This window comes from Somniosus microcephalus, chromosome 3 (genome assembly GCF_052327205.1).
Source record: "Somniosus microcephalus isolate GS21.2 chromosome 3, FLI_Smic_1.0, whole genome shotgun sequence".
Classification (NCBI taxonomy): domain Eukaryota; kingdom Metazoa; phylum Chordata; class Chondrichthyes; order Squaliformes; family Somniosidae; genus Somniosus; species Somniosus microcephalus.
Genome location: NC_140989.1, coordinates 94,979,576 through 95,004,921, shown reverse-complemented (window position 1 = coordinate 95,004,921; position 25,346 = coordinate 94,979,576). Strand labels below are relative to the sequence as shown.

General features: G+C 47.2%; 1 protein-coding gene across 21 annotated transcripts in view; it reads left to right on the top strand.

Moving 5' to 3' along the window:
- Positions 1–25,346, top strand: part of LOC147121217 (girdin-like) — a 456,789-nt gene that overhangs the window by 301,508 nt on the left and 129,935 nt on the right. For all 21 annotated transcript variants that reach the window (XR_015077512.1, XR_015077511.1, XR_015077513.1 and 18 more), the window contains one exon: positions 13,859–14,929. Coding sequence is in view for 18 of the 21 variants with exons in the window: in XM_085981375.1 (XP_085837501.1) it covers positions 13,859–14,929 (1,071 nt within the window). In the remaining 3 variants the exon portion in view is untranslated. The remainder of the gene's footprint in view (positions 1–13,858; positions 14,930–25,346) is intronic.

The window sequence follows — 25,346 nt, the reverse complement described above, 5'->3', positions numbered from 1 at the left end:
AGATGGTGCCAAGTGGGGCACAAAGCAACTAGCGCCCGGGCGCGGCGATATCTGCGCCTCTCGCGAAATTAACTAGACATTTTGCGGCAGCGCTAAACACTACCGCCACGATCTCCTGCGCCGGCAGATCGTGACGTCAGTCAAGTGCGTAGCGCCCCGGACCGGATATTGAGTGGCGCCCCCTGCCTTACTGCCTGCCGCTAGCAACGACAGGTTGAGGGGTGCGTTCTGCAGTCAGAAAGGGACTGGGGGAGCACTATTTAAAGGCGACCGCTTCCTGCCTTGTTTTGTTGGTGACATTTTTGCACCACGCATTCTGAGAGAGAGAGTGAGAGACTTCTGGAGAGATTCAACGCTGTGTAAAGGAGTTTAGGGTACTGAGCAGCAATTTGCAGGTTCAATTTGATTTGCCCTTGGGGGCTGCACTGTGAGCTCTTTCCCTGGGGGCCTCCATTGTTCTTTCCAGCAGATTTGATGTAGAAGCCTCTCCAGGCCGAGATTCAAGGCTGCAATGAGCAGGATGTGGATGGAGAGCAAGATCAACTCACCCCTTTAAGAACTGGCCGGTGCCATTGTGTCTGTGTTCCATTGCTGACTGACATCACATGAGCTTCGCCCGCCCTCTGAGGTAGCGCCTCGCTCCTCGGCCTTAGCGCCTTAAGAGAGGTATGTAGCGCCTGATTTAGCGCTCCAATCACCTCCAGGGGCGATAAAAGCCAAGTTTGCTGTCGGAGGCGATAATTAGCGGCAGGCGCTAAATTTCGCGCACCGCCAATAATGGATAATGGCGCCCCAAATGGGGCGATACCGAATTTTTCCCCCCATATGTTTAAACTGGCTTTAACTGCATCTCTCTCTTTCTGATCATAAATCGTACTCCTAATATTTCCCCTTATACTGACAGCTCTGCAATCAGTACCTGTTTGTGATTATGCTTGAGCCTCTTCAATTAGAAATGCTTCTTTTGCTTAAACTCAACATTTAACATCCTCAGCACTACCTTACATGTGTTTAATATTTCCAGTATACCTAAGACTATGGGCTCGATTTTGTCAATGGGGAGCTTTTGGAGGCAGGATTCCCACTTTTTGGGTTGTAGTCCCGCCTCCATCGACTTGTGGCCAGCCCACGCTATGTTCCCTTGATTGACCTTGTTAAGCCTGCCCAGCGGGCTCAGCAGGCCAATTAAGGGACACCTGGTTACTGGTGATGTCAGCGATTGACATTTCATCTGTCAAGAGCTTTTGACAGATGAAAAATCAGCGTTTGACAGCTCTGTGAAGCTGTCAAACACTGATAATCTGTCTTCTAACTTGAGTCCTTCTACTCAGACTCAGTTAGAGAGCTCTCCAGACCAGAAAGCAGAGGCTGCAGCTTTTGACAGTTCAGCGGCCATTCTGCTTTCTGAGCTGAGGGACTCCCGAGAACTGAAGGAAGGAAGCCTGCAAGAGAAAGTAAAGGTAAGTAAAACTTATTAAAACACTTTACACTTACCTCACACACTTACCTCTGCACACATGCACCCATCACTCACCTGTGTTGTGTATGTACCTTTAAGAGAGAACTGTTTTACAGCTCCTGTATACTGTAGTACCGGCAGTGATCACACCTGTATATAAAGCCGGAGCAGGCTTCTGTACTTCAGTCTTGAGACTACTCTACTCCAGTAAATACCTGTTGATTGTTAAGTTACAGCATCCGTGTAGTTCTTGGGGAAACATCCTATTTCAAGAATCACGGATCTAACAGTGGCGACGAGTGTCGATTCGAATCTACCTGCAACTCTGCATTTCCCTTCGAGGATTCGCTCCGGGAGGGCGGTGGAAGAAAGTCGAGGCCAGAAACACGGGCGTCGACCACGAGCAACCACCCAGTCGTCCGGCAGAGAGTGAACATCGCAGGGGAGGCTGTGGAGAGCCGGGCTTGGTTCCCCAGCCATGACGATCAGCAACAGACTGACGACAGGTACAGTGCAGACCCTTCCCAGACAGCGGCGGCTGGAGCCGACTGACGGCAGAGAAAAAGCTGAGCAGCGTCGACGGGGTAAGATAGAGGGTGAAGCGCACAGGGCGCAGCCGGGGGTTGAAAACCGAGCGGCGTCGAGGAAAAACAAAACGGAGAGAGAGAGGGTAAAGCAGCAGTCGGGTTCAGGACCGAGCGGCGGAAACGGGAAAGGCGCACAGAAAAAAAAAACGCGCAGAGCACAGCCAGGGCTCAAGGGCTGAACAGTGTCCGCGGGGAGAAGAAGGGAGTGCGCGGGAGACGCCATTGAGCCGCGGAGAAGGAAGAGCGCGGGAGACGCCATTTTTAGAAGCCGCAGCGGAGAAGAAGGGCGAGCGCGGGAAGAAAGGAAAGCGCAGGATACGCCATTTTGTGCCAGCAGAGAAGAAGGGAAAGCGCGGGAAACGCCATTTTTGACAGTTAAATCACACCCAGGGATGCCGAAGGGTGGCAGTATCTCTACGTTCGACAATGAAGTCGAAGATTGGGCGACATATGTGGAACGTATTGAGGTGTACTGCAGGGCGAATGAAGTGCCAGATGCTAGGAAAGCACTGGTTTTGTTAAATTCCATGGGTGCAAAAACTTATGGGTTACTGCAAAACCTAATAACCCCAGAGAAGCCTGTGAATAAGAATTTCGAAAGCATAGTAGAAATCCTACAGGACCACTTAAACCCCACACCGCTGCTGATAGCAGAACGATTTAAGTTCCATAAAAGGAACCAACACAAAGACGAAAGCAATGCTGAGTACTTAACGGAACTGCGCAAGCTATCGAAACACTGCCAGTTTGGAGTGGGACTAGCAGATACATTAAGGGACAAGTTTGTGTGTGGGCTTCAAAGTGAAGGAACCCAGAAACGGCTTCTATCAGAAAAGGATCTTACGCTGGACAAGGCTTTCAGTATGGCAGTATCACACGAAGCAGCCGCAAGGGGCGCTGCAGCGATACAATGGAGACCGCAAGAATATGGCACCAATGAAATGTCCTATGGAACAGGGAAGTGGAATGACGAACGTAGACGAGCTTTCCAGAAGTGTAAAGAATTGATCACATCAAAAGAGGTGTTGGCCCATTTCAACCCAGCACTACCAATTCGTTTGGCATGTGATGCATCACCCTATGGTATTGGAGCGGTGCTGTTGCACAAATTCCCAGACGGGTTGGAGAGGCCAGTAGCCTTTGCGTCTCGGTCACTAACCTCAGCTGAGCGCAACTATGCCCAGATTGACAGGGAGGCCCTCAGCCTAGTATGGGGAGTAAAAAAATTCAACCACTATCTGCATGGGCAGAAGTTCACCTTGCTGACTGACCACCAACCACTTGTCTCCATCTTTAATCCTAAGAAGGGCGTTCCAGTGATGACTGCACAACGGTTACAAAGATGGTCCCTGTTTCTAGGGGCGAATCAATATGAAATAGAATATAAAGGCACGAAACAGCATGGAAACGCTGATGGGCTATCACGCCTGCCACTGCCTACTGTGGAGGAAGCACCAGCAGTGGACCCTATCGAGATATTTTATTCATCAATAATTGAACGATTGCCAGTAACGAACGCGGATATAGAGAAGGAGACCCGCAATGATCCGACATTGTCTCGGGTATATGATTTGACGGTGAGGGGATGGCCAACACATGGCGACTCACTGTTGCCAGCATTCTCATCCAGAAGAGAACAGCTGTCAGTATGCCAGGGGACAGTGATGTGTGGATCCCGAGTGGTGATTCCACCCAAGTTAAGGGAGAGAGTGCTAAATGAGCTTCATGAAGGTCATCTGGGAGGGGCGAAAATAAAAAGCCTTGCTAGGGCTTATGTGTGGTGGCCGGGGATCGATCAACAAATCGAGGACCTAACCAAGAGCAGCTCAGGATGCCAGAAGGTCCAAAATGCACCACTACATGCCCCTCTACACCCATGGGAGTGGCCCTCCTCTCCATGGCAACGGGTGCATATTGATTTTGCTGGTCCATTCATGGACTCAATGTTCTTAATAGCAGTGGATGCTCACTCGAAATGGCCTGAGGTGATAAAAATGTCCTCAACCACTACAGAGAAAACGATTGCAGTCCTACGGACCATATTTGCCAGGAACGGCTTGCCAGAGCAGATTTGCTCTGATAAGGGACCACAGTTTGTGTCCGAAGAGTTTCGAAAATTTATGAGAAGGAATGGGGTACGGCATTACACATCCGCCCCGTATCATCCAGCCACAAATGGATTGGCTGAAAGGTTCATACAAACCTTTAAAAAGGCGATAAAGGCCATGTGCGACGATGAAATTCCACTACAGCATAAGGTGGACAATTTCCTATTAGCCTACAGAAATGCGACACATGCCGTTACCAACCAGACCCCGGCCATGATGTTCTTTAACCGGAGGTTGAGATCTCGTCTGGATTTGCTCAGACCCAATGTGCGAAGAAATGTTGAGGATAAACAATTCCAGCACATCAATGAGAAGCCGACAAGGAGCTTCAATGTAGGACAACCAGTCTTGGCCCGTGACTACCGAACAGAGAAATGGCAACGATATGCACAAGGCAGGGGCCATTAATGTACACAGTGGATGTCGGGGAGAACATTGTGAGACGCCACGTTGATCAGATCTTAGCGTCACAGGAACGAGTCAACCCCATGTCTCGAGTACCTGGGGATGAACCCGACATACCGGTAGCATCTACCTCCGAACCAGTAGCAGTGGAAACCGATGAACTAACCGACGAAAAGGGGCCAGAATCGCCTCCGCACCAAGAACCTCAGGAAAGGCGCTATCCCGAAAGGATCAGGAAGCCGCCCCAAAGACTGAATCTATAAATGGACTATTTTCAGTTAATGTTGCATGTTAAAAATGAATGAATGTTATGGTACTGTTAATCTAAAAGGGGAGGAATTGTTGTGTATGTACCTTTAAGAGAGAACTGTTTTACAGCTCCTGTATGCTGTAGTACCGGCAGTGACCACACCTGTATATAAAGCTGGAGCAGGCTTCTGTACTTCAGTCTTGAGACTACTCTACTCCAGTAAATACCTGTTGATAAGTTACAGCATCCGTGTAGTTCTTGGGTGATATACCTATCAATTCCTCCAATAAAAGGCGAAGAGTTACGAAGGTGACTAAAGGTTTTTATTGACTAAATAACAGAGCCCACTCTCGTGGGTGATCCGATCCAAGCAGGAGGAATACCAGTCAGTCGCTCACCTTTATACCTGGCCTGGTGGGTGGAGCCAAGGCGGAGTCGGCGGTGGTCATCCCAGGTATAGCAGTGTGGCAAGAGGCGACCTCGTACCGTGATACAATAGTGGTCAGTGATACAGTTATAACGAACAGTGGTGAACAGTGCTAACTACTAACAGTGATACGATAGTGAACGTGGTTTACCACATTCACCCCTTGTTTAGAATTAAGTCCGGCGGGGTGAAGTGTACTACCAATTCTGGTAGGTCAGTCTGTCCGGAGGCTTCGTAAGCCTCTCCGATCGCCGCAGCGGTGGTGTTGCCTTATCCGGTGCTGGTGCCTTATCCGGTGTTGATGCTGGTGTTTGCGTGGTCGGCGAGGGCTCGTGGGGTTCCGGCATGCCGTCTACCTGGGCTGGGGTTGGGGGGGGTGGTGGCGGTGTTTCCGGATCGGCTGAGGGTGCGAGGTCTCGTAGGGAGACAGTGTCCTCCCGCCCGTCTGGGTACGCCACGTAGGCGTACTGGGGGTTGGCGTGCAGGAGGTTCACCCTCTCGACCAGGGGGTCCGTTTTATGGGCCCTCACGTGTTTCCGCAGCCAGACCGGCCCCGGGGCGGTCAGCCAGGTTGGTAGAGTGGTTCCCGTAGTCGACTTCCTGGGGAAAACGAACATTCGTTCATGGGGGGTGGTGTTAGTGGCCGTGCAAAGTAATGACCGGATGGAGTGCAGCGCTGTCGGGAGGACTTCTTGCCAGCGGGAGGTTGGGAGGCCCTTAGACTTTAAGGCTAAGAGGACGGCCTTCCATACCGTCGCGTTCTCTCTTTCCACCTGACCGTTACCTCTGGGGTTGTAGCTGGTGGTCCTGCTTGCTGCAATACCTCTCTCTAGGAGGAATTGCCGGAGTTCCTCGCTCATGAAGGAGGAGCCCCGGTCGCTGTGTATATAGTTCGGGAACCCGAACAAGGCGAAGAGGGCATTCAGGCACTTGATGACCGTGCTACTGGTCATGTCGGGGCAGGGGAAGGCAAAGGGGAAACGGGAGTACTCATCAACGATGTTGAGGAAGTACACATTACGGTCAGAGGACGGGAGGGGCCCCTTAAAGTCGATGCTCAGGCGCTCGAAGGGGCGGGTGGCCTTGATCAGGCTTGCTCGGTCCGGCCTATAGAAGTGCGGTTTGCACTCCGCACAGGTCTGGCAGTTCCTGGTCATGGTCCTGACCTCCTCGATGGAGTAGGTCAGGTTGCGGGCCTTAATGAAATGGTAGAGTCTGGTGACTCCGGGGTGGCAGAGCTGGTCGTGGAGGGTCTGAAGCCTATCGATATGCGCGCTGGCGCATGTCATTCGTGAAAGGGCATCAGGGGATTCGTTCAGCTTGCCTGGCCGGTACAAGATCTCATAATCGTAGGTGGAGAGCTCGATTCTCCATCTCAAAATCTTGTCATTCTTGATTTTGCCCTTCAGCTTGTTATTAAACATGAAAGCCACCGAACGCTGGTCGGTGAGGAGGGTAAATCGTTTGCCTGCCAGGTAGTGCCTCCAGCGCCGTACTGCCTCCACGATCGCCTGGGCCTCTTTCTCGACCGACGAATGTCGGATCTCGGGGCCCTGTAGGGTCCTTGAGAAGAAGGCCACTGGCCTCCCCTCCTGGTTTAGGGTGGCGGCTAAGGCGAAGTCGGATGCGTCGCTCTCCACCTGGAAGGGGATGGACTCGTCCACTGCGTGCATCGTGGCCTTGGCTATGTCTCCCTTAATGAGGGAGAAGGCCGCGCACGCCTCCTCCGTGAGGGGGAAGGAAGTGGCTTTCAGGAGGGGTCTGGCTTTGTCCGCGTAATTGGGTACCCATTGGGCATAGTAGGCGAAAAGCCCCAGGGTTCTCCTAAGTGCTTTAGGGCAGTGGGGGAGGGGTAGCTCCATGAGGGGGCGCATTCTTTCTGGGTCGGGGCCGATGATTCCGTTCTCCACTACGCAGCCGAGGATGGCAAGGCGGGTGGTGTTAAACACGCATTTCTCCTTATTGTAGGTGAGGTTCAGCCGTTGGGCCGTACGGAGGAATTTCTCCAGATTCGCGTCATGTTCCTGCCGGTCGCGGCCGCAGATAGTGACGTTATCTAGATAGGGGAATGTAGCCTGCAGTTCGTTCTGGTCAACCATCTGGTCCATCTCCCTTTGGAAGACCGAGACCCCATTAGTGACACCGAAGGGGACCCTAAGGAAGTGGTATAGGCGCCCATTCGCCTCGAAGGCGGTATACTGGCGGTCCTCAGGGTGGATAGGGAGTTGGTGGTAGGCCGACTTCAGGTCGATGGTCGAGAATACTTTATACTGTGCAATCTGATTGACCATGTCAGATATGCGGGGGAGGGGGTATGCGTCCAGCTGGGTATATCTGTTTATGGTCTGGCTGTAGTCGATGACCAGGCGGTTTTTATCGCCGGTCTTTACGACTACGACCTGGGCACGCCAGGGGCTGCTGCTCCCCTCGATAATGCCCTCTTTCAGGAGGCGCCGCACCTCAGAGCTAATGAAGGCTCTGTCCCCGGCGCTATACCGCCTGCTCTTGGTAGCGACGGGTTTGCAGTCAGGGGTAAGGTTAGCAAACAGAGAGGGTGGCGGGACCTTGAGGGTGGAGAGGCTGCAGGTGTTACGCGGTGGGCGGTTTAACGTTTGCTGGTTGTTGACTGTGAGTGGGGGGAGGGGTCCACCGTATGCTAGGGTTACGCTTTGGAGGTGGGATTGGAAGTCCAGCCCTAGTAGGACGGCAGCGCAGAGATGGGGGAGGACGAGGAGTTTAAAGTTTTTATACTCCATGCCCTTAACCGACAGGGTCACGACACAGTAGCCGCTGATGTCCGTGGCGTGGGACCTCGATGCCATCGAGATTCGGCTGCGCGTTGGTAGGACAGAGAGGGAGTAGTGGCTCACCGTGTCTGGGTGGATGAAGCTCTCCGTGCTTCCGCTGTCGAACAGGCAGGTCGTGGCGTGGCCGTTCACTTTGATGTCCATCATTGACTTGGACAGATGGTGCGGGCGGGCTTGGTCCAGGGTGACGGAAGCTAGTGTGTAGCTGAGCGAGTCGTTGTCATCTGCGGGCGAGGCGGTCGGGCGTGGTGAGTAAAATGGCGTCTCCCACGAGGTAGGGCAAAATGACGGAGAAGATGGCTGCCCCCGTAGCTCACATGAGGCACTATTGGGGTCGGTTGCCTTAATCAAAGATGGCCGCCCCCATGACTCATGTGTGGGGATGCTGGCCTCAGTTGCCCTAAACAAAGATGGCCGCCCCCATGACTCATGTGTGGGGATGCTGGCCTCAGTTGCCCTAAACGAAGATGGCCGCCCCCATAGTTCGCATGCGGCACTGCTGGCCTCTGAGGATCCGCTCCTGCAGGCCTTGGAGAAGTGGCCTTTCTTCAGGCAGGTTCTGCATGTGGAGTTCTTGGCTGGGCAGCGCGACCTCGGGTGCTTCTCCTGGCCACAAAAAAAACAGCCGGCGGCCCGATCGCGGATGCCCGATGTCGGGGCCGGTGCCGGGGGTGGCGGGGCCGGTCGGGTCCGGGACGCCGACGCAGAGGTAGGTCCCGGGGGCGGCGCTGGGAAGGGTGCTGTGGTAGGGGTCGGGCCCGAGTCCCAGGGTCGCGAGCAGTACCTGGTGAATGCTTCCTGATCTTGGTGGGCCACTTCCAGGGAGATAGCGAGGGCTTCAGCTTTTTCCATGCTGAGGTCTTTAGCTTCCAGCAGTCTTTGCCGTGAGTACTCGGACCGTAGGCCTTTCAGGAATGCGTCGCGGATATTATCTTCAGTATTTTCGGCTGCCGACACCGATTTAAAGTCACAGTTCCTGGCGAGTGCATATAGCGCCTGTGAGAATTCGGCTACTGATTCTCCTGGCTGTTGCGGCCGTGATCTTAGGAGGTGCCTAGCGTACATGTAGTTTACCGGGGTCCGGTACTTCTGTTTCAGCAGGTTGATGGCGGTCTCGTAGGTAGTCATGTCCTCGATGAGAGTGTATACTCTCGGGCTCAGTTGCGCCTGCAGGACACTTAGTTTGGATGCCTGAGGGACGCTGGATTCTCTCAGGTATGATTCGAAGCAGACCAGCCAGTGTTTAAAGTCTGCGGCTGAGTTTGCTGCTCGTGGGTTCAGGTCCAGGTACGGCGGTCTGAGGGCTCGCAGCCAAGCTGGCTGGTGTGGCTGTGCTCCTGGGAGCTGCGCTGGTGGCTCCTCCGCCGGTTGTGACTCGTTGTCGGACATCATTAAATTTAGTCAATAAAATTGATATACCTATCAATTCCTCCAATAAAAGGCGAAGAGTTACGAAGGTGACTAAAGGTTTTTATTGACTAAATAACAGAGCCCACTCTCGTGGGTGATCCGATCCAAGCAGGAGGAATACCAGTCAGTCGCTCACCTTTATACCTGGCCTGGTGGGTGGAGCCAAGGCGGAGTCGGCGGTGGTCATCCCAGGTATAGCAGTGTGGCAAGAGGCGACCTCGTACCGTGATACAATAGTGGTCAGTGATACAGTTATAACGAACAGTGGTGAACAGTGCTAACTACTAACAGTGATACGATAGTGAACGTGGTTTACCACATTGGGGAAACATCCTATTTAAAGAATCACGGATCTAACAACCTGCACAACGGACATCTCAACCCCTCCAACTCCTGCAGACCGACGGTCCGCCTCGCTAACTTGGCATGGTTCGGAGCCGTCGGACAACCCACACTTCAGGGAAAAAATAGGGATTAGGCAAAAAACTGCCTGTTAACGGGCAGTTAATTGGCACTAATCCCCTTCCCGCCTCGGGGAGGCGGCTCCCAGCACAGGTCGAGTACCCGCCTCCTGGGAGGAAAATCGAGCCCATTATGTTCACAATACATCAATTATTTTGGATGGAAAATACTGAATATTTCCCATTGAAATTTACCTTGTTATTCAAACTTGGAGGAGGATGTGTAAATGTAGTAATTCTAAGAAATTATTTGCATTTTATGCATACACAGTATTAAATAATGCAATTTAAAAATAGAACTTAAATGGTTAGTCCGTATAAAAAGTCTTTGAACTGCATCAACTTTTCTTGCTTTAAGATACTTTAAGTGTCGATTACAGGTAGACTATCCTTTATCCGAAAACCTCGGGACCAGCCGTGTTTCGGTTTTAGGAAAATTTCGGATTTCGGAAGGTGCGCGAAAACACTTCGGTTTTCAGAGGTAATTCGGTTTTCGGGAGTGCGGATAAAGGATACACTATCCCTTATCCGAAAGGGTGGGATAAATAACGACTATAAATACTGTAGTTACAGGGATAAATACTGTAGTACAGTTTATTTGTAAGGAAAACATTCAGTAAAACTTCAAACATGTACAGGTACAAACTAAGCTAAATACCTGTACATAAACATGCAATAAAGGTACATTACATCTGGCTTGAGGATCTTGGAGAAGATGGTACATCAGTGTTGTCATCATTGTCATCAGGTTGGAGTTGGACATCTGAAGATGGGCCAGGAACAGGATTCTCAAGTGATGAAGCAGCATTACATCTGGCTTGAGGATCTTGGAGAAGAGGGTACATCAGTGTTGGCATCATTGTCATCAGGTTGGAGTTGGACATCTGAAGATGGGCCAGGAACAGGATTCTCAAGTGATGAAGCATGACTACGACAGACGGCCTTTTTAAAGACTTCTTCCAGTGTCATCTGTCTCATTAACATTGGTTTCTGTCTAAGCAGTCTCTCTTTAATTGAGTAAACTTGCATAATCTCTTGCTCACTGATAAATGCACGTTTTTCAAGGCTAGCAATTAACTGATCACACATTGTCACCATATCGTCTATGAGGATTTTTTCACCTGTGTTCACAATGTCATCATCATCATCACTACTGTCCTCATGCTTGTCTTTATTTAACACCATTTCAGCAATTTCCCCATCACTCAATGAATTCACAACAGGTGCATCATTGTCAATGTTCAGCACTTCTTCGATGTCTGCTTCCTCTAACGTATTTACACTTTCGGATGATAAACCTTTGGCGTAAGTGAGGAGGTTTGATGTCATCATCTTCTCCTGACTGACAGGAAATCCTTCAAACTCGTCATCTGCAGGTCCATCTTCATGAAACATCGTTGAAGGCCAAAGTCTATGCCAAGCATTTGTTAATGTTGGTTTGTCAACATCGTTCCAAGCATTAGCAACTGCATAAGTGGCATCCTTAACATTGAATTCTTTCAGGAAGCTTTGGATTCCTTCGCCTCTGTTGATTGCATCAAGCATAGAGTTCAAAAAAACGTCTTTATACTTGCTCTTCATGGAGCGTAAAATTCCTTGGTCACAAGGCTGTATTAAAGATGTCACATTAGGGGGAAAGTTAATGCTGAAAACATAACTTTTCACAAGAAGTTCAGGAGGGGGATGTGCGGAGCAGTTGTCCAGGAACAATAAAATTTTGCAGTTTTCTTCCAGTCCAACTTGCCTGCAATGAGCTCGTGTCGCTGGTACGAAGTGGTTATTGAACCAGTGAGAAAATATTCCTCTGGTTACCCATGCTTTCCTGCTCGCATAATAATGCACAGGTAAATTGCATACACCTTTCAAACATCTCGGATGTTGGCTTTTTCCAATCACTACCAACTTTAACTTGTGTGTGCCTGCAGCATTGGCACACCCAAGAACAGTCAACCTGTCCTTAGCATCCTTAAAACCTGCTGGTGCACTCTCATCAGCCGTTGCTAATGTTTTTCTAGGAACGTAGCGCCAGAACAGAGCTGTTTCATCAGCATTGTAAATTTGTTCAGGACCGAGGTTTTCATCCGATATTATTTTTGCAAACTCATCTATGTAATTTTCAGCTGCTTCATGATCAGCAGAAGCTTTTTCACCACAGATTTTCAGATATTTTATACCATGACGCTTCTTAAATTTATGCAGCCAACCTTCTGAATATTCACACTCAACTTCAATGTTCAGTTCTTCATGGTATATTCTAGCTTGCTTCATGACCATCAAACCAGTCAGTGGCACACGTTCACCTCTGCGTTGTCGAATCCACTCAATCAGCACACGGTCAAGATCTTCATTTTTTGCCCTATGCAATGTTTTCCTAATTTTCATTAGTTTATGGTCATCACTGTCAGTGTAAAATTTCAACAACTTGTCTTTCTGTTTCTTTAAGTCATATACGGTGGTACTTCCCACACCATATTCTTCAGTAAGATGTCGCACAGACACACCACGATCAAGCTTCTGCAATAACTCCACTTTCTGCGATATCGATAATGAGCGATGCTTCCTTCTCTGCTTCTCACTGTTACCCATTGGGGTATCTGCAGCTCTTTTTAGCATTTTCACAAATTGTTAAAAGCCAGCAAATATCTAAGAGAGCAGCAAATATCTAAGAGAGCTGCAAATATCTAAGAGAGCAGCAAATATCTAAGAGAGCAGCAAATAGCAGCAAATATCTAAGAGAGCAGCAAATATCACACAGAGCAGCATAACACCTGCGTGGGTCAAGCATCGGCAGCGTCGGGTCATGCTTTGCGCCACTTTCGGCTTTCAGAGGTTTTCTGGTTTCGGATGTGCGGATAAAGGCTGGTACACTATCTCTTATCCGAAATGGGGTGGGCGTCGGCGGGGGTGGGGTACGGCGGGGGGGTTGGGGGTCGGGTTCGGTCGGGGGTAGGGGTCGGCGGGGGTCGTGGTCGTGCGCATTTCGGTTTTCAGAAGTCATGCTTTGCTCCACTTTCGGCTTTCAGAGGTTTTCTGGTTTCGGATGTGCGGATAAAGGCTGGTACACTTACGCTGAGCGATTTCGGTTTTCAGAAGTGCGGAAAAATGCTACAATATCCCTTATCCGGCTAGGCCTGTAAGTCGTGCGCCACTCTGGTCATGTCATGCACACGACTTACGCTGACCGAAAAAACCTTCGGTTTTTAGAGGGTTTCGGTTTTCGGAAGTCCGGATAAAGGGTAGTCTACCTGTATTAGTTAGTGTAGATCCACTTCAACATTCTGCTTTAATTATCTTTTAACTAGTGAATGTGTAACAAGAGACGAGCTGATAGTTCTCTAATAAAGGTTTAGGTTAAAATTTTGAGTGAAATGTATACAAATTATATCTCGCCTCATGATTCCATGTCTATATATGAATCTCAAATCATGAAGTAATGACTTTGACTTTTTTTTATATCCCTCTTACTTTGTCACCATCTATGTCTACCTCAGTTGCCAGTAATCATTGTAACAGTTAAAACTGAGTGCTAAAATATGAAAACCGAACGTTCTGGGAATGCATAGTAGGTCGGTCATTTTCCATGCTTCCTTAGAATAGGAGAAACAGTTGCCTAGTATGTGAAACAACCTCCTTTGCCAAAAGAAGGGTGAGTTCGCCTCAGCTGCAGAAAAGCAGCCCTATCAATATTAATGTACATTTTCCCATTTCTCACACCAGCCATCTTTTTGGTCTCTGAGCAAGACTGTCAAATTGTATTGAATTGTGGAAAGTTTGTTGCTGACAGTACTGCCTATTTGCTAGGTTTCTTCAGAGCTGTTTATGCTAGAGTTCCTTCAAGAATTAAATATCTTGCATGGTTTTGCATATCGTAGAAGATTTGTTACAATGAACTAGTAATTTATATGTTTGAAATTAATTCCCCCTACTTCACTTATATATCCTAGATCAAAGTATTGGAGCAGGAAAATGAGCACTTGAATCAGACCATTGCATCCCTGAGGCAACGTGCACAAATCAGTGCAGAAGCTAGAGTGAGGGACATTGAGAAAGAAAACAAAATCCTCCATGAATCTATTAAGGAGACTAGTGGTAAACTGAACAAACTAGAGTTTGAAAAGAAACAAATCCGAAAGGAGTTGGAACACTATAAAGAAAAAGGAGAAAGGGCAGAGGAGCTTGAGATTGTTTTGAGTCGCTTGGAAAGAGAAAATGAACAGTTGCAGAAGAAGATTACTGAACGAATAATTACATGTGAAAAAGTAGAGATCTTGGAACAGGAGAACTCTGATCTAGAAGTGGAGAATAGAAAGCTGAAAAAAACATTGGATAGCTTGAAAAACGTTACCGTGCAGTTAGATATTTTAGAGAAAGAAAACAACCAACTTGATGATGAAAATTTGCAGTTAAGGAGGACAGTGGAAAGTTTGAAGTCCAATGGTGTCAAGATGGCACAACTAGAGCTAGAGAACAAAGAACTGGAAAATGAGAAGGAACAGTTAAAAAAGAGCCTGGATCTCTTGAAAGCTTGTAACAAGAAAACTGAACGATTAGAGGTAAGCTATCAAGGGCTAGATTTAGAAAATCATAGGCTCCAAAAGGCCCTAGAAAATAGCAACAAAAAGATTAATCAGTTGGAAAATGAACTACAGGACTTAGAAACAGAAAACCAGAGCTTGCAAAGAAACCTGGAAGAGCTAAAAATCTCCAGCAAACGGTTGCAACAACTAGAGAAGGAAAACAAACTGCTGGAGCAAGAGACTGTCCAACTGGAGAAAGACAAGAAGCAGCTTGAGAAAGAAAATAGGAGATTACGCCAACAGACTGAAATCAAGGACTCCACATTAGATGAAAACAACATGACAATTTCTAACCTTGAAAAAGAAAATAAACTGCTTGTGAAAGAAATCAACAAATTCAAAGACTTTTATGGACGACTGAAAGATTTAGAAAAAGAGAATAAAGAGCTAGTTAAACAGGCAACTATTGATAAGAAGACTCTACTGACACTACGAGAGGTAAGATACTTTATTTTTGTTGTGGGGTGATGGAGGGTGACAGAGGGAACAATCCCTTTGTAATGCTGAAAGGGGAGGGGAGGGAAGTTCTGTGTTCGGTGGTGGGATGGTGCTGGAGCTGGCGGAAATGATGGAGGCTGGTGGGGTGGAAGGTAAGAACAATAGGAACCCTATCATGGTCCTGGGAGGGAGATGAAGGGGTGAAGGTGGAAGTGGGAAAAATGGAATGGTCATGGTCGAGGTGTAGAGCTTTAGGGAGGGAATTCCAGAGCTTAGGGTCTTGGCAGCTGAAGGCACGGCCGCCAAAGGTGGAATGATTAAAATTGGGGTTGCGCAAGAGGCCAGAATTGCAGGAGCGCAGATATCTCTGAGGATTGTAGGGCTGTAGGCGATTACAGAGATAGGGTGGGGCGAGGCCATGGAGGAATTTGAAAACAAGGATGAACATTTTTAAATTGAGGCGTTGCTTTCTGGTCATTGGTGACCCCCAGGATGTTGTTGATGGGAGATTCGACGATGGTAATGCCATTGAATCACAAGGGGAGGTGGTTAGACTTTCTCTTGTTGGAGATGATCATTGCCTGGCACTTATGTGGCGTGACTGTTACTTGCCACTTATCAGCCCAAGCCTGAATGTTGTCCAGGTCTTGCTGCATGTGGGCACAGACTGCTTCATTATCTGAGGAGTTGCAAATGGAACTGAACATTGTGCAAACATCAGCGAACAATCCCACTTCTGACCTTATGATGGAGGGAAGGTCATTGATGAAGCAGTTGAAGATGGCTGGGCCTAGGACACTGCCCTGAGGAACTCCTGCAACGATGTCCTGGGTCTGAGATGATTGGCCTCGAACAACCACGACCATCTTCCTTTTTGCTAGGTATGACTCTAGCCAGTGGAGAGTTTGCCCCTGATTGCCATTGACTTAAATTTTACTAGGGCTCCTTGATGCCACACTTGGTCAAATGCTACCTTGATGTCATGGGCAATCACTCTCGCCTCACCTCTGGATTTCAGCTCTTCTGTCCATGTTTGGATCAAGGCTGTAAAGAGGTCAGGAGCCAAGTGGTCCTGGCGGAACCCAAACTGAGCATCGGTGAGCAGGTTGTTGGTGAGTAAGTGCCGCTTGTTAGTACTGTTGATAACACCTTCCATCATTTTGCTGATGATTGCGAGTAGACTGATGGGGTGATAATTGGCCGGATTGGATTTGCCCTGCTTTTTGTGGACAGGACATACCTGGGCAATTTTCCATTTTGTCAGGTAGATGCCTGTGTTATAGCTGTACTGGAACAGCTTGGCTAGAGGCATGTCTAGTTCTGGAGCACAAGTCTTCAGCCCGACAGCCGGGATGTTGTCGGGGCCCATAGCCTTTGCTGTATCCAGTTCGCTCAGCTGTTTCTTGATATCATGTGATGTAGGGTGAATCGAATTGGCAGAAGACTGCCTTCTGTGATGGTGGGGACCTCAGGAGGAGGCTGAGATGGATCATCCGGCACTTCTGGGAGATATCCAGTAAAATCCCAGAACACTTTAACTAGCTTTAGTTGCTTTTGTTTTGAAGCAAAGGGGAAAGGTCAGGGCAGTGGGATTAATTTTTGACTGACTTTGCAAAGAGCTAGTACAGACAGAATGGGCTGAAAGCCCTCCTGTGCTGTAAAGTTTTATGGAATTGCAGTTGTTAAACACTAAGCAGTAGAATAGTAATGGAGGTGAGTAAGGGCCACAATGCAAAGTGGCTCAGAAAAGGGACCATTTCAAAAGCTTTGGCATTTTCTATTGTGAGAACAGTATTCTGCATAAATTTGGACTGTACTGGCTTGGCCTGACCTGACCCTTCCCATTCCCCTGCAGCTCCTGTGATTTTGACGGCATCTACATGTCTTCACACCCACTCTACTGACCAATCCTTCCTCCCCTGTAAAGTAGTGTAAAGTAACTATTTAGAAACTGGTGTTTCACCCCTCCTGAGGTTATAGCCAAGCTGGAGAACTCCATATGTGCGGAATTGTAGACTTGGACCCACACCTTACCGATCCCTAGTCAGAACCCAATGGGAACTACATTTGGGGATATTCATAAACAATCCCCAAATGATCCAATTTGGCATCACACAGTTATACTTTTGGACTGCTTCAGTGGCATCCAACTGCTCACGTCGGCTCTCTGGACTATTTTGGTGTTCGCTGTCTCCCCACACACAGAATGAAAGAGGGGTAGGGAAAGGATGAGAAGCGAAAGAGGGCGAGAAAAGCAGGAAAAGAGAGACAAACTAGAAAGAGGAAAATGCAAACGAACCATAAAAGAATGGAGTGATGAGTGAGCGAAAAGGGAAAGGTGGGAGAGACACAGACTGGCAAGGTGGGAGGGAGAGAGAAAGGGGTAGGTTAGAGAGACAGAAAAGTTGGAGTAAGAGAGATGTAAAGGTTAGAGAGAAATGGGAAGCTGAGAGAAAGAGAGAGACAGAGGAGAAAATGACAGCAAGAGAGGCATGCAAAAGAATGAGGGAGAAAGAGGAAAGTGAGAGGAAGACACACACACAGATGACTGGATGAGAGAGACATGCACATATACAAATGAGTGAACATAGGAACAGGAGTAGGACATTCAGCCCCTCAAGCCTGCTCTGCCATGGATGATCTCTATCTTAATTCCATTTACCTGCCTTGGTTCCATGGGGGAAAAATTCATTAGTGACCATTTTGGGTCGCTAACATCGGCTGGGCGCTAAATTTAGCGTCCGGCAAAAAATAGCACCGGCGATCGTTAACTTCAGTTTTAGCGCCCCAAGAGGGAGGTGGAGCGCTAATTCAAGCGCGGCACTTCCTTCTTAGAGCGCTAACCCCGAATATCAGGGCAGTGCGTTCTGCAGCGCTTCGCACTGGGCCACGTAGCGCTGCCGCATGGAAGGGCTCCTGTAACACTTGTCATGGTAAACTTGACTGAATCTAAAAGTGACCAAATTTTACCATCGCAAGGACAAAGACTGGTTACTGTGAGAACTTTGCAAAATAAACTGTTTGACTTGTAAGCTGTAAAAGCTGCCAGTTGTCTTTCAACAGATATGAAAACAAGCTTACTGAAGTTCTGTGGGAACAGACTGTGAAATCAGTGCAATAACAGAAACATCTTCAGATTATGGAATATACCTAGCCTTGAAGGCCCGCAATTGCCTAACGGACTAGTGATAAGAGGGTCTGGAAAACAACTGCTGACCATTATGCTGTATAGTTAGGGACACGTACACAGTGGGAGGGTTGCCAAATTTTGGGGTATAAAAGGTATTGTTTCAAAACATTCGGCGCTGCAGTGGGGGCTATAGCCGATGGCGATCTGGTCAGTTGCCAGTTCGTCTAGTTCGTCGTTGAATTGACCTCATCTGGTGAATAGTAACATATGTGGTTTTGCTTATAATCACCTGAGCTTAAAGTAAATGATGAATTGAGTACATTTTGTATTCTGGTAATTACTTGTAACCTATTATTGATTTTTAAGTAGATCCATTGGGTTTTGTGTTGTCTGTTGCACAAGTCTGAACTGTATAAATTGTCAGACAATTAGAACGTCTTACACTTATTCCCTCATTAAAGGGGGGTGCCCAAGCGCACAACTCTGCGGGGCCCTACCTGTACCACCGGGAGCAGGGTGCTGTGCCAGCAGCCCGGCACTCAAGAAGAGTGCTGGGCTACCAAATAGCGGCACAGACCTCGCATTGAAAGTCGCAACAGGCCGCGACAAGTAAGTCGGCTGATTTCCCCCCCCCCCCCCACCACGCTCGCCACCTGCCCTTTACTTACTGCCCCATGAGCCTCCTGCCGCTCCGTTCCCTTAATCGGTCGCTGTCATCGGCAATTTTGCAGGCGGGGCAAAAACGGGACTCTGCGCACGGTGATGATGTCATCGCCTGCGGGGCGCTACCTGTTATCGCCACCACTAAACTTCCACTAAATTTAGCGGGAGTTGTTAGCGGTGCCGCACCCGGGCGAAAAGTCGTTTGTGCCCTATTAGCCCTAACGGGAGGTGCAAATGCACCAAATTTCTAGTCCCATATCCCTTAATACCCTTACCATACAAAGTGATGAACATAGGAACAGGAGTAGGACATTCAGCCCCTCAAGCCTGCTCCGCCATGGATGATCTCTATCTTAACTCCATTTACCTGCCATATCCCATATCCCTTAATACCCTTGCCTAACAAAAATCTATCAATCTTAGTTTTGAACTTTTCAATTGACCTAGCTTCAACAGCTTTTTGGGGGGGGAAGAGTTCCAGATTTCTACTACGCTTTGTGTGAAGAAGTGCTTCCTGACATCACCCCATAACAGCGTAGCTCTAATTTTAAGGTTATGCACCTTGTCCCCCACCAAAGGAAATAGTTTCTTTCAATCTACCCTGTCATACCCTTTAATCATCTTAAACATCTCAGTTAGAGCACCCATTAAACTCAAAGGAATACAAGTCTAGTCTATGCAACCTGTCCTCATAATTTAACCTTCTAGGCCCCAGTATCATTCTGGTGAATCTGTGCTGCACCCCCTCTCCAAGTTCAAACTATCCTTCCTGAGGCATGGTGCCCAGAACTGAACACAGTACTCCATATGCGGTCTAAGCAGAGCACTATACAATTGTAGCATAACTTCCACCCATTTGTATTCCAGCTCCCTTGAGATGAAGGCTAATATTCCATTAACCTTTTAAGTTATTTTTTGTACCTGTCCACTAGTTGGTAGTGACTGTACATGGACCTCCAAATCTTTCTGCCCCATCTTTGCTCCTCTACAGTCCCTAGCTACTCGCCATTTAGAAAATACTCTGATCTATCTTTCTTAGGTCCAAAGTGGATGACCTCATACTTTCCCACATTGAACTCCATCTTCCACAGTTTTGCCCACTCACTTAATCTATCAATGGCCCTTTGCAACTTTCTGCTCCCATCTACACTACTTAGTGTGCGACCTAACTTGGTGTCGTCAGCAAACTTGGATACACGGCTCTCTAATCCTTCATCTAAGTCATTGAAGTGAAAGAGAGATACACACAGACAAAGGTGAGCGAGACACTCAGGATGGTGAAGATAGGATCTGACAGTAAGGGGAAGATAGGAGACAGAAGGGAAAGTGAGAAAGAAATAAAAACAGAAAATGCTGGAAATACTCAGCAGGTCAGGCAGCATCTGAGTATTTCCAGCATTTTCTGTTTTTATTTCAGATTTCCAGCATCCGCAGTATTTTGCTTTTGTATAAGTGAGAAAGAAACACGGGGAAGGTGTGTGTGTGAGTGAAAGAGAGACAGACAGGGAGAAGTGAGTGAGAAGAGACTGAAGAAGAAGATGGTATGAGAGGGCATGGATGGTGTGTGAAAGCGAGCGGAAAGGGAAAGGCAAAACAGGTGTGAGCAAGACATAAGGGAACATGCACAGACATTTGCGATGATGGTGTGAAAGAGAGAGACAGAAGGAAAGGAGTCCCTGATGGCATGCACCCTAGGCTGTTACATGAAAGCAGATAGCAGAGGCTCTGGCCACAGTTTTTCATAAGAGTTTTTGAAGAAGGGATCAGTAAAGGGAATGCAGTAGATATAGTTTGTCTATGTGGATTTTTAGAAGGCGTCCGATAAGTTATGTCATAAGAGGCTTGTTGGAAAAATTCAAGCGCATGGTACAAGAGAAAATAAAGCAGCATAGACAGAAAGTTGGTTGACTGATAAGAAAAAAGAGAGGATTCAAGAAGGGTTGGAAGTGGTGTACCCCAGCAGTATTTCCAGCTGGATCTTTTGTTCTCCGTGTATATGTGATTTGGACTTGGGCATACAGAATGCAATCTCAAAGTTTGCTGACGACACAAGAAAGAGGATTTGCCAAACAGCGAGGAGGGCTGTAAAAGACTTCAGAAAAATGTAGATAAGTTAGCAAATGGAAGATGTAATTTAATGTAGATAAGAATGAGGATGCACTTTGGCAGGATAAATGTGGAATGGAGTATACACTCGATAGAAAGATGCTGAAGGGTGTGAATGAACAAAGAGATCTAGCGGTTCGAATACATAATTCCCTGAAAATGAGAGTGCAGATAGATAAAACTATAAAGAAGGACAACAGCATTTTAGTTTTGTAAATTTGTGTATAAAGTACAAGGGTAAAATAGTAATAATTTGTACAAAACATTTGTTGGGGCACCCAAAGCACTAAATCCAATATTACTTTGCCACTCGTGGGTTCCATAACGTACTGGTTTAGAAATTCCCATTCGCATGCAGACTGTCCCTATTGTGCACTCCAGTCAATGTGAGGAAGACTAAAATACCTCAGGATTACTACTGAAGACTTGGGCACTCATCGATCTTATTTGTCTCCCACAAAACTGCATCAACCTTCCTTTGATATTTGGTGGCCTATAACATATTGTTATTGCTAACTTTTTCCTTTGGCAAGATCATCGGAAAATACGTCAGGTTCCACGTGTACGCTGACGACACCCAGCTGTACCTCACCACCGCCTCTTTTGACCCCTCCACTGCCTCTGTTTTGTCACACTGCTTGTCTGACATGGTAGAAATTTCCTCCAACTAAAAATTGCGAAGACCGAAGCCACTGTCTTAAGTCCCCGCCACAAACTTCGTTCCCCAGCCATCAACTTCATCTCTCTTCCTGGCCACTGCCTGAGGCTGAACCAGACCGTTTGCAACCTTGGCGTCCTATTTGAGCTTCCAATCCATATCCTCTCCATCACCAAGACCGCCTACTTCCACCTCCATAACATTCCCACCTCTGCCCCTGCCTCAGCTGAAACCCTCCTCCATGCCTTTGTTACCTCCAGACTCGACTATTCCAAAGCTCTCCTGGCCGGCCTCCCACCTTGCACCCTCCAGAAACTTGAGCTCATACAAAACTCTGCTGCCCGTACCCTAACTCGAACCAAGTCCCGTTCACCCACCACCACACCTGTACTTACTGACCTACATTGGCTCCTGGTCCAGCAATGCCTCGGTTGTAAAGTTCTCATCCATGTTTTTAAATCCCTCCATGGCCTCACCCCTCCCTATCTCTGTAACCTACTCCAGCCCTACAACTCTCAGATCTCTGCGCTCCTCCAATTCTGGTCTCTTGCGCAACCCCAATTTTAATCGCTCCACCATTGGTAGCCGTGCCTTCAGCTGCCAAGGCCCTAAGCTGTGGAATTCCCTCCCTAAACCTCTCCGCCTTGCTACCTCTCTCTCCTCCTTTAAGACGTTCCTTAAAACCTACCTCTTTGATCAGGCTTTTGGTCACCTGTCCTAATATCTCCTTATGTGGCTCGGTGTCAAATTTTGTTTGATAATGCTCCTGTGATGTGCCTTGGGACATTTTACTATGTTAAAGGCACTATATAAATGCAAGTTGTTGTTAGTACTGCAATGAAGTGCCAACCTAGATTATGTGCTCAAGTCTCTGGAGTGAGACTTGATCCCAAAACCTTCTGACTCGGAGGTGAGAGTGCTACCACTAAGCCAAGACTGACATCTACAATCTATTCTCCTTTCCACTTCCTCTTGCCATACTAGTTTAAATCTATCCCCACTGCCTTAATACCCCTTTCTGCAAGCACATTGGTTCAGGTTCTCTGGTTCAGGCAAAGTCAATCCCTCTTCAACTGCTTCCCTCTGTCCCACAATTGGTCCTAAGGAATCTGAAACCCTCCCTCCTGCACCATCTCTCAAGTCACGTGTTAATGGATCTAATCTGTTCTTGCCTAACTTGTCCAGCGTGGTACAGGAAGTAATCCTGAGATTACAACCCTTGAGATCTTGTTCATCAGCCTTGACCCTCATACTGCTTCCTGCTTCCACAAGACCTCCATAATACTCTTTCCTATGCCATTGATTCCTACATAGACCAAATAACATCTAGATGCACTCCCTCCCTTTCCAAAAGGTTTTCCACCTGCTCAGTTATGTCCTTCACCACGGCACCAGAGAGATGACACGTCATTCAAGACTCATGGTTACAACTGCAAAAAAGACTGTCTATCCCTCTAATAATTCAATCTCCCATCAATATCACTCGCCTATTCTCTTTATTTTTGTTCCCCTGGATAACCACTTTCTCCACAGTGCCATGCCATTATTTGTGGTTATCCTCCCTTGTATCTCCAATTGTGTCCTCTTCACTCAGCACTGAATAACATTTGAACAGTTTCAGACAGAAGTTTCCTGTTCCTCCTTACTTTTCTTTCCTGCCCTACAAGTGGTCACTACTACTCCTGACTCCTCTGCCTGTGAGGTGACAACTTCCTGGAACATACATTCCACAAACCTTTCCTCTTTCTGTATGATGCAGAGTGTGGTCAGCTTGTGCACGAGCTCAGCATTTTTCTGCTAAAGCAGCTCAACCGTACAACATTTCATGCATGTGTACTCCTCACAACCGGAAAAATTAAAAACCTATTTTGAGCAATTTGATTCAGTTTCTGCTTTATTGTTGGTATTCTTTTTCACCTCCCTCTGATTTGCACTTTTAGGAATAAATCAGTGGAAAGTGTGACACACAATTTACCAAAGTTAGTTTGACACTTAAGTGTATACACGGAAAGTGTGATGGACAACAGGAAATGTGCATAGTAGGACAATTTTTACCAGTTGTCCAGAGGCAGTTTGAGGTAAGGAGAGCAAGGTGGCTGTCGAAGTGAGAGGTTTCAAAAGTAATGTGCAGATACAGATAAAAACTGGGGTGAAATAGTGAGTGAATGGAGCAGGAGACTTGGATATACTGAAAATGGGTGGAAGACCAGGACATGCCAAGGACAGGCTAGAGATTGGCTTATGTCAGATCTGGACAGGAGCATTAGGAGAGGCAGATGCTATGGGAATAACTTCTGCCAGTGAACAAGTGCAAATTTTAATTGCAGTTTTTTTTAAAAGTTGCATCGGACAGGGTAATAGTCATGTTGGGCATAAAGGTGATGTTTTCTGCTGTTCAAATAAGTATTTTTAATTTTCAAAAGATGTCTAGCAGGAGAGGGAAGTGGTAGAAGCTGGTCCAGTAGCTCACCAACCACAAAGTAACAAAAGAGCATTGGGTAGTTGAAATACTTATCCCCGTCAGAGAACAATGTGAGCAAGTAGCAGTGGATTAAAACTAAACTGACACTGACTTTATGGGGCTTGCTGTGGATGGAAGCTGGAAATGGAGACATGTGGGCATGCAGTTTGTCCCACCATGAGGTGCTCTTAACATTTGTAGCCATTAAGGCATTTCTTGTACAGAGGACAGACATCCTCTGTGCAAGGTGCTGCAATTGAGCAATGGCTTGCGATTGCGCAACAGGGGAGAAGAAAATGTTACGGAAATGCAATGGTGAGAGCAGAGAAAGACAATGACGAGGTGGGGGTAATGTGGGAGCGAGTGGAGAATGTAGGGATTAGACTGTAGCTGCAAGAAGTAGTGGGCCAGGGAGGAAAGGCAACACATCACAGAGGATTTGGGTTGCAGGTAAAGAAATGAGGCAGCAGGGGCAGATTGAAAATGGTGATAAATTGGAGGCAAGATGCTGAGAAGGAGGAAATCTTGTGGAGAAAATGTTTTCCATAGATTTAGAACAATTTACAAATAAATGTTATGAGTAATGATGAGGATTAAATTAAGAGTTGATGAATTTTTCATGGGCTTGTTATATTATAAATTTTAGTTTTGCCTATAAATTTGCTACTTCTGATGTCTCGTGATTTTTGAAAATTAAGAATTTTTCAAATGGACCTATTAGCTGCAAGAAATTTTCCTGTGCAAAATAAATTTGCCTATTTACTTAAATGGAGGCATATTAACCTATTTAAAACCGACAACTCATCTAAAATTTTTCTGCCTCAGTAATATCTGGTTGGTTGTGACAGTTTCCAATCCTGTCCTCTAACTGATCTGACTGGTTGTACATATGGGTTAAAACATTGTCAGTTTAAATCACTGATCATTGGCACTTGTATATTTTAAGGGGGTATATTTTTTTAATGATTTATAGGGAAAACCTTTTTATATTCAGAGTGGACATATGAAGCTGCAGTAAACTGTGAAAATTTTATTTATTATAACAGTGTTTCATTCATCTACTGAGCTTCCAGAACTTTTCTAATTACTATTGCATCATAAATATTACAATTGTGCAAACAACTACTTGCATTTATATAGCGCCTTTAGCGTAGTAAAATGTCCCAAGGCACTTCACACGAACGTTATCAAACATGGGCCCAGTAATTCCGGGTACAACGCGTGAGTACGGACGGGGTACTCACGCGTGTGCCCGGAGGAATTGCCGGTTTTCAGCATGCACAGCGCATGCGCTGAAAACCGGCATTTCCTGTCCTCTGACCCAAGGGGTTAAGAGGCAGAACGCGCGCGACTGCACAGGCAGCGCGTGCGCAGTAAAATTCCTTTTTTTTTTCCAGAG